Raw genomic sequence first — 13,555 nt, forward strand, 5'->3', positions numbered from 1 at the left:
CTGTTGGAAGCTGAACTGCCCTAAATACAATGCCGGCGAGCCTGACGGGCACAATTTCATCTGTAATACATTAAATATGCAAATCAAATGACTCCAAATACTGAATATACTTAAATGGTAATGCTGTACAATTAGGGTCTTTTTACTCCATGTTACTTTATGCTGGTCATGCATTGGTAAAAGTTTTAAAAAATTCGATGCGGACAAGTCTCTGAATACTTTCAAGAAATTTGCTACATTCCGCATTGATTTGTCACGAAGCGCGTTAAATCAGCTATATCCCAGCCTGCAGGGAGAGTGTATCTCTGTGTACATCACTCTGCATTGCAGCAACATGTAGAGCTAGTCTGAACAAAAAGTACACTGGGCACTCTCAGATATCGCGACCAATATTGAATTTATTATATATAATAATGAAAATAAGCGCTACCCTATGATGAAGGGTACTGGGCACAGTCAAAAATCACAAGAAAAGTCGAGGACATAAACAATCATCACAATAACAATAAAATCAATACAATATTCGATAAAGAATCGCTAAGTAAAGTCGCTAAATAAAATGCTTATATTAGTTTTCGAACTGTATCAGCATTCAATAGCAGCACTCATAGGTGTAAAATATGTAACATTCGAATCGGAAAGATCGATAGTATTCGATCCAAACTTTAGAACATGAAGATAAAAGTCTAAATCCCATATGAATCACTTTGGAAGAACAAGATTAGTCACTTGGAACTCAAATACTTATAATAAGCTATTCGCCCAAAGATTGTCCTAGCGGTGTCCCACTATACTGGATTCTCAGCGGCGTCCTGCTGAAACACTTACGCTCAGGTGTGAACCCAGCCTTTCCCAACACACATAAGCCGGCATACAAAAATCGAACAGTCTTACCATTCGATGAAACGAATGCCCATACGTTGCTCTAGACGTTGGTCTTTCGATACAATCGACTGTAGTCTTACGAGTTATACGAATTTCTTCTGTCTAGATCCCCACGCCGGCGGCTTGTTTGCACGTGGACCTCGATAGTTGTGCACGATCTTTACTTTGACAAGCTTTAAATCACCTACTGCGCGGCAGACTGTATTGGACGGGCAATTTTATATTAATATTCCATTACACTTGGAAAGTGATCCTTTGGGGGGTTTGAACCAGACACGTTTCTGGGTATTAGATAACCCCTTCCTCAGTGACCCACTGTCTGTTGGGCATACTGTATTGTAACACTAACTGTTACAATACAGGGCATACGTTACTCGGTGTCAATGTGGACACCCCACTAACAGTAAAAGTAGACAGGTTATTCACCCTAATTTGAGAATCAACGCCTAATAGAATTGCTTATCTTTTAAACAAGGTGAACACTGTTCCTTTACATAGCTCTGTCCCTGCAGTCTTCCTATGCTCTCCCTACAGTGCGTAAAGACTCTCCCTACACTGTCCCTGCAGTCTCCTTATCCAATATTCCACAATGAAAAAGCTTTTATCAACTTCTCTCCCTATGCTCAGCTCACAGTGAAATGGTGGAGAACGAGCGGGATGAGGCTTTTAAAGGGCTGCGGTCTCACAGGGGGTGGCTAGCTGCTGATTGGCTGACTGCACAGCATTCTGGGTTTCATTCAGGGTCTCAGTCATCAGTTATGCTGCCCTTAGATGGTGGCATAAACTGGGGACAGAATCCCTTTAAAGTGAAGATAAAAGGTATAAAGTATGTACCTGCTATTTGTTTTCCTCACTTCTCGCTGCCTTGCTGCTTTTTAGCTCATCTCTTTAGAGACCTGTGTGATCTGTGGCTACAGCTTAGCTACAGTGCCTACAGGGAGTCTGTGGTAGTCTGAGACACACCCCCTGCCTCACTATTGGTTTAGGCTGCTGTGCTCTTCCTCCTCACTGCTGTGCTGCCTGCTTAGGTGGGTTTCTCTGCATAACCACAAGACTATCATAGGTTTGTCAGGAATCTGTAACACAGAGAGATAATTTCTCTAACAGCAAAAACAGAATCATAAAGTACAGATTACTAAACCACCTTTGAGAAAAATATGATTGCCAGATAATTGAGCCCCAAATCCTGATGGCATTAAGCCTTTTTCAAGTTGTATTGCTTTTAAGACGTTGGATTTATGAGCTGTGAAAAACAGGCAGAGGGCTAACTCAAAGCTTCTGGTCTTCATGCAGAATTTCTAAAAGGGTCTCTACCCACCATGTGCCATGTATAATACTAGTTTATCATGTGTCAGAGGGGCCTATAGGCTCCACCAGAATTCAGTAACTGAATGTGAAATGTGATTTCTGCCTTTTCTTCCCCCAATAGCTACGTCCATGGGGACATGACTGGGTATAAAGGGGGTCATTTATCATTTTCTACACTTGTTTCAGGCGAGCTGGCATAGATTTAGGCCGTCAGGGGATGTGCCCCAGGCATGTCCAAACTGCGGCCCTCCAGCTGTTGCAAAACTACAACTCCCAGCATGCCTGGATAGCTTACAGCTATTAGGGCATGCTGGGAGTTGTAGTTTTGCAACAGCTGGAGGGCCGCAGTTTGGACATGCCTGGCCTAAGTTATGTAGAGGCCGGAGCCTCTACATAACTTAGGCAGAATAAGCCCAAGCCAGGGTTATTAAGACTGGCATCTTAAACGCCGGTCTTAATAAATGACCCCTAAAATGTCTAAGGATGTCTGCTGCACTGATAAAGTAATGGGTCAGGAGAGATATGAGGTTGAGTGGGAAGGCACCTTGTGCATGTTGTGACAAATCAATCACTTCTACTACTACAAAACTGCACCAATAGGTATGAATAGGCCTGAACAGACTTGCAGATGCGGACAGTACACGGTGCGTAGTCTGCATCTTTTGCAGCTCCATTGAAATGAACGGATCCGCATCAGACACACATGGTTGTCGGAACGACCAGTTATTGTACCTTTTGGATGAGATGACAATTTTTTTTATTCGTATCTGTGATATCCCTCAGTCACCTCGGCAAAAAACCTGGGCACGTTATGGAAAAACATCGGCAACTCTTTAAACACACATACATTTTTTACAGAATACTTTTTATTAGATTCCTGACATGTATGGCAGTCAGAAATATTGTCTATAATGGGGTCTCTTTCATTCCCTCTACTAGTTTCTGGCGATGTACAGTATATTTGCACTACCTGTACATGTAGAGTAGGCCGTCTCTTCCTGATGAGATTACAGTGCTGTGCTCTCTCATGCAATCAGATATCTCCTCACCATTGTTCCCCCTCCTTTCTCACAGCATGAGTCTCACCTAAAGGCTGAGGTGAAGAGATCATAATATGATTCCTCTCCTCCTCTCATTGTCTCGGATTTACTTTATGACCATAACGGACAATATAAAATACCAAACAGTATAAAACACCAAAGTAAAAAAATATTCTTACCTTTAAAATTAATCGTTTGCCATTATCCCTGCTGCAGTGGTAATCTGGCATTGGCTTTATATGCTCAGAAAACGTCTGGGAGTCAAAATTAGGGCTCCTAGGCCTTGTTACCCAATCATCAATAGCCTATAATTTTCCAAGTGTCAATCAGTTTTCTTCTAAGACAGTGGATCAGATTGTTATTAATTATAAGGCTGTAAAAAAGGAATTGGTTTTCCAGCTCACCATAAACGTGGATGCACGGAACAAGACTGGCCCAATCTTCTACGCAGAGTATGAAACAAAAAAAAAAAAAAAAAAATAAGAGTTTCAGCACCCGATGATTCACACAGTTGCTTTGTCTATATTGAATTTCATGGTATGAATACATCCACCCACCGCAGCAGGTTAACATGTTTCGAACGTCTCTCAGTTCTTAGTCATAACCTAGTGGAGTGTTCATCACCACGAGCACTCCACTAGGTTATGACTAAGAACTGAGAGAAGTTCGAAACATGTTAACCTGCTACGGCGGTGGGTGGAGGTGTACACTGGATGTATTCATACCATGAAATTCAATAAAGACAAAAGCAACTGTGTGAATCATCGGAGGCTGGAACTCTTTTTGTTTCGTACTAATTATAAGGCTGTCTAGACCTTCATCAGGTTTATCACTGGGGCTCAGGGTGGATGATAAATGTGGGGCAGGGATAGACATTTTTCTCTGACACTATACTGGTTGGCTTACTTTGACAGTGAGCCACAGCATTAACCAACACATGAGCAATGCACATGTCCGTGCCTCTGCCCATAGTGGGCAGAGCACTGCGCATGCCTGAGCCTGGCGGTGAAGTGTGCCTACGAGAACTGAAGAGGACGGCGCAAGATCATTACAGTGCAAACCAGAGGATACAATGGGGAGGGGTTAGGAGTGCACATCGGCGACAGGCCTGGGCACTTACAGCCATAACGCCGCCCCTGGGCACTTACAGCCAGAACGCCGCCCCTGGGCACTTACAGCCAGAACGCCGCCCCTAATATGCATAAGTTGATAACCTCGTTTTTGTAGCTTCTCTACATGGGACAAATACATCAAAGGAACGGTTTAATTCCTGTGTATGTGCGAAATAACGCTATATGACCAGTTTCAAACATGAAAACCTGGTGACAGACTCTTCTATATAAAAAAAAACATAATATATAGCAAAAAGCCAACATAAAGGTGTATTGCTCTTGCACCTGATAGAGCCCTCTCCCCACAACCTAAGGTTGCTATGGCTATAGTTACTCCATGGCTAGTGGTCCAGTTAACCATCTGCCCATGCTTTTTGCTTTTCCGTCACTCTAAGTGCTTATTTCCTTGCATCCTAGTTCATCATCTACTGTAGCGTTCATACTGGCGCTGCTATCGACACTCTACCAGATATATTTACGCTGAAGTGCTTGAGTGATACAAGCAACGATATTTTACAAATACCTGGTATACTAGATTAGTACTAGTATTTCCCATTGGCTGTCATGATTCTGCAGGCTTATCCACTGGAATAAGGTCTGCATTGAGCATCTGGTGCATTGTGTTACTTGGAATAATTAGATATAATGGTGGCCTAATCCTTCTCTAAAACGAAGGATAAAAAAGGTCCATTGAGCCCACCAGTAAAGCTCTGTTAATCCCAATAAATCCTTTCTATTTGCTTTTTTCCTCTCCTCTTCATACTGATACAGTGTACATGAACAGATGTTCCTCTTCCCATGCGAGGTAATTACAGGGTACTCTGCAGCAGCAGAAAAGAATTGGGAACCCAATCAAATCGTGTGATATTCACTTTTCCGACAAAATGCTCTTCAAATCTGTACACTGCGACAGCTAGAAATTTCCCTGTGGGCCTGACTTCTATGGATACTTCAGAAAATTGCCCCCTCTCGAAGCGCTGCTTTTACAGACACCACGAATGACGGACATGACAGGGAATGAAACAGAACGCTGGAAAGATATATTACTCAAGTCTGCTGATGATATCAGCTGTACACACCTTGGAAGAACATGGCCAGGCAAAAGCAAAATGTGTGTATCCTTTCTCATGCCCACGACGCTCTTGAATCCTAAATAGTCTGCATGAATTTATAATGTATTATGTATAGATGGAAGCTGATGTGTAATTGGCCCTCAAGCATGTCTTAGGCTAGTTTCACACTAGCATTAAAACCATCCGGCAGGAAGTTACGGCAGAGGAATAGCCTGACGGAGATGATTGTATCCGGCAAAGCTGCAAATCCGCCAGATCACCACCAGGCCCCCATAACTATAATGGGACCTGGCAGGGATCTGGCCTATTTCCGGCAGGAGCACCAGGATTTGGCCAGACAAAAAATTTGTGGTTTTTGACCGGCAGAATCCCGAAACTCATGCCGGATACAGGCTAGATCCCTGCCAGGTCCTAATATAGTCCATAGACAATTTGCGGAACAGAACGGACGGCCTGTTATAGAAAATGACTATTCTTGTCCACAAAACAGATGAGAATAGGACATGTTCAATTTTTTGTGCGGGGCCACGGCATGGAGCAATGGATGAGGACAGCACATGGAGGATCAGACTACACAGGAGCTGTTTGTAGTCTGTAGGCATGGAGACACAAATCTGCAAAGGAGCTGTGGACACAAAATGGCAAGTTTGGATTTTTTTTTAAATTAAAGACTATAAATTCAGAGTAGTTACTGCAACTGGTTGCAAGGCTTTACTTAGTCTTTAATGGAGTTGGGCAGCACCAGCCTTATGCAAAAAATGATAATTCATTGTATAATGTTCTCTGCCTTCTGTCAGTAAATAAATAGGCTGAAAATCAATCTTCATCTTTTATGCAATATTTTACTGCAGATGGATCTTCCAGAGTCCAGAATAAGAAACTTGTGCTGCTATTAAAGGGGTTGTCTCACTTCAGCAAATTGCATTTATTATGTACATGAAGTTAATACAAACGAGTGTGCAAGCACGACCACCGCTGCTGGATTGCAGGGTGGTCGTAACCATGGAAACGAGCAATGTACAATGTGATGGAAAAATGAATCCAGCCAGCAAAGGAAGCAATATGGATAATCACAATACACTAGTAAGTGGCTCGTATTAACTTCCTCTACATGATAAATGTAATTTGCTGAAATGAGACAACCCCTTTAAATCCAGTTAAGGACTAGGTTAGGAAAGGTTTGCAGCTACTAAATATAAAGACGACAAGCAGGCTACTGTAGTTGTTAAAGGCAGATCTTACTAGTATCTTGCATGCAGAGAGACAAATTACCTTCCCTTCCTTACGTCACAAGATGTCTATTCTATATAAGTCTGTGTGTGGCCACCTAGTGGTTGAGATGTAGACTGCAGCCTGTCAAGAGTTTTCTTGCATGTCACAATATTGTATTGAAATTGAAGTCCTTAACCAAATTCAGGAAAAGCCAATGCTGGATACAAACATTAATAATGTAATATCCTGTGCAGCTTTACCTACAAAGGGTATGGCCCAGCTTATTGCATGGTGCCAAGCCACGCCCACGTGCAGCAGCCATTGGCCAGACTGCTTTACCGCAAAATAATACGACCACTGGCTGACAAGGGTTGGCGTGGCTTGTAGGTATGTAGCCGGCTGCACCATCAGAGCATAGCCTAAGGGCTCATGCACACAAACGTGTCCCTTTTTACTGCCCGCAAAACACGGATCTGCAAAACATGGTTACCGGCTGTGTGCCTTCCGCATTTTGCGGAACAAAACGTCCGGCCCATAATAGAACAGTCCAATCCTTGTCTATAGAGCGGACAAGAATAGGACATGTTCTATATTTTTGCGGGTGTAAGAGAATGCACAGCCTATAGTGTGCTGTCCGCATTTTTTGCAGCCTCATTGAAGTGAATGGGTACGCATCCGTCCGCAAAAAAATGCAAACCTTGCATGTTATTGGTTCTGCAACGGAAGAATTTTGTGTACACTGTGCAGAGTAAAATCAAAGAAATATGAAAAAAATAATAATAATAATAGATAGTTATGGACAAAAAGGTGTGAATCCAAGCAATGGACAACCAAGGATCACAGATTTATGGGATTTCCCATTGATGTGCCTTTAATGGATGCATACTGTAAGCTGGAAGAAACTTCTTGGAAGGAAAGAACACTTTGCTATTCACCTTTTTGTCTGACTGCAAGATAATAAAACAAAATAAAATAAAATATGCCAATCATGAAGGGCTTAGATGTTGTCTTAAGGCAGACAGATGCGGTGTTGATGGCGGCAGCATCTGAACATATTGGTGTTATACATATTCTGCAGTCAGACATGAAAATCTTTAAGCGGAGCGTAATACCAAAGGTTGTGTTAATCAGTATCGTAGTGAATAGTCCGCATGGTGCTGGCGCTCCACAGCCTGCTGCTTTGTGCTCAAATGCCTGGTGGAACATAGTTGCGGCATCTTCTGATCCTGACAGAAAATCTCATTAGGAGGCAATAAACTAAGCTTCTGCAACAGGTGTCGACAAGACGAAAGTGTAAAGGGAAAGAAAGGAAACGCACCCAACACAGAGGAAGCACGATCAAATTACTTCGTAGATACCGGCTCCCCAAACAGCAGATGCCGAGACAAACCACAAGTTTCCGTTAATGGTGTTTGCAGAGTCCAAAAAAATGTAATGCTCTTAGATGAGCAGTCTGAGGAAATCATACTCCAACACGCTTTAAGAAATGTCAAATGTTACACGGCAAAAACTTCCTTTAAGGATTTTTTTTTCTTGAGATGTTTTTCACTTTTTTTCCCCCCTCACAGGATTTTTAGATGCTTTCTTCAACCAGCCAAGAAATATTTCATGTCGTTATGATCTCTGCAAGTCTTATTATTACTAACGTGAACACATCAGAAACCGGTGTCACAGATGAACCTACATAACCATGTCAATATACATGAGAGATCACCCTCCACCACGGCAAGAACCAGGCATGTTACATATACAGCTTAGGGTTCTTTCACACTAGTGTTTTTTTGCGGATCTGTTACAATAATACAACCGCATGCATCCGTCATGAACGGATCTGGTTGTATTGTCTTCTATAGCCATGACGGATCAGTCTTGAACACCATTGAAAGTCACCTGCCTACCCCCTCGGGGTCCCACGTGCATACATGGCAACTGGATGGTGAGCAAACGCTTATGCGTTTTGGATTACAGCATCTTTAGACTGAACCTGTGAATAAGGACGTTGTAATCCGAAATGCGTAATATATTCTAGCACACTGGTAACCATGCTGTATTATTTTAATTGATGGAATCAATTGGAAATTTTATTGGATTTGTCCATTGCGCTTAAGGTCTAGTCTTGTAGCAGACACAATCTATAGAGAGACGGGAAGAGTTTCCAGAACTTTTATTTTTCTAGCGGGAGAAATTTTTCATTTTTAGATGCTAAAAGTATAGAAGTTTTAATAGGCGAGGTGGACAGTAGGTAGACACAAAGAAATTGTGTAATGTTGTAATGCATGTCGTATTAGGTAGTCTATCCTGTTATTTCAGCCGGAATAGGTGGGGTTTTTTGTCAGTTGCAACGTTTCAGGCGTAATAATCGCCCTTCATCAGGCACTCTGAGGACCACACTAAGTATACAGCCAGCGCCGGCTGTATACTTAGTGTGGTCCTCAGAGTGCCCGATGAAGGGCGATTATTACGCCTGAAACGTTGCAACTGACAAAAAAAACCACCTATTCCGGCTGAAATAACATGAAATAAAATCATTTAATTATCACTAAAAAAAAGGAGTGCTGTCTAAATATTTGTGACACTTACAAGTTCTGGAGGTGGAGCCTTAGAACGCTACCCGGACGTGCACCCACCCCTGCCATTCTATGAACAGAGTGCTGTGGCCAATTTTGTTGTAAAAGGTAGTCTATCCTAGAAGGGCTACTACCTCACTATTACAGGCTGCACTACAGTCTGGCATCGGAGCCTGTGGGCACCACATTACTCCAGTCCTGGGGCTCGGTGCACAAAGCTTGACGATTTCCATGGAAAGAAAACGATGTACACCTTTTTCCCGAGCTCCGATAACCATTTATGCTACTAAACCAAGGAGTAACAGACACAGATTGCCAAAATGACTGCAATAGATCCTCTTAGGAAGACCGAAAGATTATTTTTTTTGCAGGGTACAAGAATCAATGCCCCTCTCCCCAATCAAAGCACTTATGGGAAAAGGGTTAAACAAGGAAAACAAATGTGGCTTTGCAAAGTCATACGTGCATTGTTCTCAGGCGAGAGTAAAGAAACACGTACAATTGTAGAACATACCTCAAAAGTGAAATGCTGGAGCAAATTGGGCAGAATGGCAATATCACCCTCTAAATCAACACCAAACCAACAACCATTAACCAGAAATGGTAAATGATCAAATATTCCTTCAACTACTGTGAACAATTTATTTCACTTTTCTTCTACCGATAACAAAATATTGGAAACCATTTAACAGATTCTATTATTTTGACCATTATACATTGATATGTATGTTTTTGCACTTTTTTTTTTTTTTGAAAGCAGAAAACATATATGGTATAAAACGTTCCAAGTATACTAAATTATTCTGTGCTCCAAGCAGATAAAGAGGGTTTTCTGTGATCTCGGTGCATTAGCACACCAGCAGCTGTATCAGTATGCACTGCTGATGTACAGTATAATCATATTAAAATTGAATGTAAATAAATATTTATTTGTGGTTATTCTCATAAGTATGTTGTACAGTATTGCCTAGGCTGACGAGAATTAGCAGTGCCTCTGCTGCCACCTAGTGTCCAAACAAGGCTGAACATTAGGAGTCCGTGCACCAGATACAGTGAATGCATAGAAAATAACCCACTGTAACACGAGCAGTCGCCGTAGCCCCTAGTAAAGCTTCCCGTCTCCTTACAATTTCTACAAATGAAATATTCCTACCAGCTCACTGCTAGTTCATGTGCTTTCAGGGTGTTGCTTAAACTGTATCCGCTTGTTTTAAGGAGATGGCTGCTCTTCCCTTTAAGTTGAGCCAGAAGAGGGTTCACTCTGTTGTCTGGAGGAAATTCAGAGTCCTGAAAAAACAAATAATTAGAAGTCATGAGATTAAGATAAAAGAAAATAAATAAATAAATAATAATACTGAGGCTAATGTCTAAACTACCAAGCTGGTTTTGTTCTTGCTGTCAAAATGAAAGAAAGTACCATACAATAGAACCCCAATGGACCCAATTAAGAGCCAATGTGGTCTGTTGGGCTTCCCCCAGCAACACTGGATGCTGGCCAAAGGTTTAAGAAGTTGGTCCACCAGGTTTTTTCTGTGAAGAGGGCTTGTCTTTTGAGACAACCATTAACAAAAACACACACACCATTTGTAACAGCAATCAGTGATTGTCTCCTGTAAGACGGAAACCAAGCTAAAATGATCTTCTGTCCTAGATTTTGTGAGCTTAGGCCATCACCCATTTCCAGATCATAGGATTAGGAACAGCTGCGTTCTTGTGAAACCCTAATACTTTAGCAAAAAAATAAAAATAAAAATCTCAATTGCTGAAAACATCCGACAAGACATTCTACGCAGCGTAACACTGACCATTGGTTTACAAATCAAAGAGAACCTCTCGTGGTGCTCAAACTACGAGCAGCATGAAATCTTGACCGAGAGCTAGGGTTTACTCTGAAGTGCTCGGGGCGTTTCAGCGATAACATAAGGTCAGGTTTCCGACTTTATAGAATATTTAAAGAGCATAAAATTAGACCAGGCATTGGCAAATGTACCACCATGGCTCATACTGGATTATAAATCTGGTGCATCAACATTTTGTGCCTACGTTTAGTGCAGATTGTCGCAATTTAAAGGGCTTCTGTCACCCCACTAAAGTGATTTTTTTTTTTTGGGCTAGTGAAATTAGTTATATTGCGATATATCACAATATAATTGTGTTACTTACTTTGATCCAGCAGTTTCTTCAAAAAACGAAGTTTTATCATATGTAAATTCGGTCTCTAACCGCAAGTAGGGCGGCTACTTGCTGCTAGCTGCTGCAGAAATCCGCCCCCTCGTCGTGTTGATTGACAGGGCCAGCCGGGATCTCCTCCTCCGGCCAGCCCTGTCGGCATTTCAAAAATCGCGCGCCTCTGTTGATTCGGCGCAGGCGCTCTGAGATGAGGAGGCTCGTCTCCTCAGCACTCCCTCAGTGCGCCTGCGCCGATGACGTCTTCTATTTCGGTGATGTCATCGGTGGGGGGGGACTGACAGATTGCCTTTAAAACAAACTACCTTCCTACTAGGTTATACCCATTTTCCTCTAAACCACACCCATGGTCTAACAAGGTGCAAAAAGTGCCTAAACATAGTTGCTCATGAGTAAAATATGACAACCTCTTTCTAACAAACCTACAACCAGCCCTGTACCTCACATGGATCCAGAGATCTCCCTGTTCATTGCTCTGCTAGATTAATATCAAGCTGACAGCTCAAGGGGAGTGTCTTTTCTGCTTCAGCTAAGGGGGCGTGTCCATGCTCTGCCTATCACAGCTCAGGAGGCAGTTGAAGGAGGAAACTGAGCATGTGCGGCCATCTCAGTGAGCAGGTCAAAGAAATAAGAAAAAAAAACAATAGGTGGCGCTATACATATACATTTTATTAAACAACTCAGTGGTTATGCTATGCTAAAGAAAAAAAAAAAATTCAGATGCAGGTGCTGGTTTTAAACCTGTAGAATATTTTTTGAGAGACAACCCCTTTAAGCACATCTTAAAATAAGGTGATTAATTTTCAAAAAAACAAACAAAAAAAGGCCAAGCATGAGAAGAGTCCGGGCATGGGAAGTAGAGTCCACAGTGCAGCTCTTCCCTGCCCTGCTTGATGGACAGCTCTATTTGGGAGAGATCTGCCATTGAGCCAAGCAGGGCAGGGAGAAGCCGCACAACAGACTCTTCGCTCTGTGCCTGGACTGCTCTCTATTTCTGGCTTGTTTTAAGATTGTGTTTTCTTTGAAACATCAAAGCATTTCCTAGTATAACGGGGCTCTCCATCATGTCAGGATTTTATTCTGCCCATGATTCTGGCAGCATAAACCGGACTACAGCTTCCATTTAAAATGGCTCGCTGTTGGTTCAGAAAAAATTTGTAGAATCGGGATTCCATGAATATATAGCAACTCTTTCAGAAACACATTCCATATACTTAATAAAGGTTGGGATACATATATAAAGTTATGCCAATAAAACAAAGAGTTGTTCCAAATGGCAAACTTAGCACTGCTGCATCTACATGTACTATAATATTCAAACTAAGGGCCCATGCACACAGCCGTAGTCATCTTTGTCTGCAAAACAGGTAAGAATAGGACATGTTTTATTTATTTATTTTTGCGGGGCCGTAGAACGGATATAGGGATGTGGACAGCACACGGTTCATTGAAATGAATGGTTCCGCATTTAATCCCCAAAAACTACGGATCGGATGCGGTGGTGTGTATGAGCTCTAACAATTATAGGACATACCTGTATATTCTAGGGCCTAGGGGAACAGGTGGACAGAGATTGAATCGATTGGCTTCTGCACAATGATGAGAGTGCAGGTGTCTGCTCCTCTTATCAACTTGTTATGGCGGTGGGTTGGCTTGTTACTGCTGTTTAATACTGGGTACAATGCGCTCCAAAATGTGTGCACAGGGATTTTTACAACTGCAGTTAACGAACAAGCAGCAGTTAACAGAAGCTAATTAAAACAGATATCACAACAAAATGCTGCAGTTGTTTTAAGCCTCATTTGCATTCTTTCCCAATCTACCTTATTAACCTTCACTATTAACAGGTAAATGATTCCAGCAAACAGATCAGTGTTAACATTCTCCCATAAGTGACTGTGATAATAAGGCTTGTCACTTTCGGGAGGCGTACGCACCACTCAGCATTGCAAGGGCCTGAAACACCAAATGCTGTGATCATTTTTTATTTTTATTTTTTTTAATTCTGCATATTACTTTACCTCCCTACTGATAGAATAACCTTGATGCATAATCTTCCCTTTTCATTAATCTGTACAGAATCAGATCCGTAATGATATAATTACCTGTTATTATCATACTGCGCATTCATAATTCCTCACATATTGTGCCTGGGAGACAGCTAGCTGGAG

General features: G+C 41.9%; 1 protein-coding gene across 1 annotated transcript in view; it reads right to left on the reverse strand.

Moving 5' to 3' along the window:
- Positions 1-13,555, reverse strand: part of SPAG16 (sperm associated antigen 16) — a 1,034,764-nt gene that overhangs the window by 825,523 nt on the left and 195,686 nt on the right. The window contains exon 10 of the mRNA XM_044304163.1: positions 10,351-10,484. Coding sequence (XP_044160098.1) covers positions 10,351-10,484 — 134 coding nt within the window. The remainder of the gene's footprint in view (positions 1-10,350; positions 10,485-13,555) is intronic.

Source organism: Bufo gargarizans, chromosome 8 (assembly GCF_014858855.1).
Source record: "Bufo gargarizans isolate SCDJY-AF-19 chromosome 8, ASM1485885v1, whole genome shotgun sequence".
NCBI classification, from domain to species: Eukaryota; Metazoa; Chordata; class Amphibia; order Anura; family Bufonidae; genus Bufo; species Bufo gargarizans.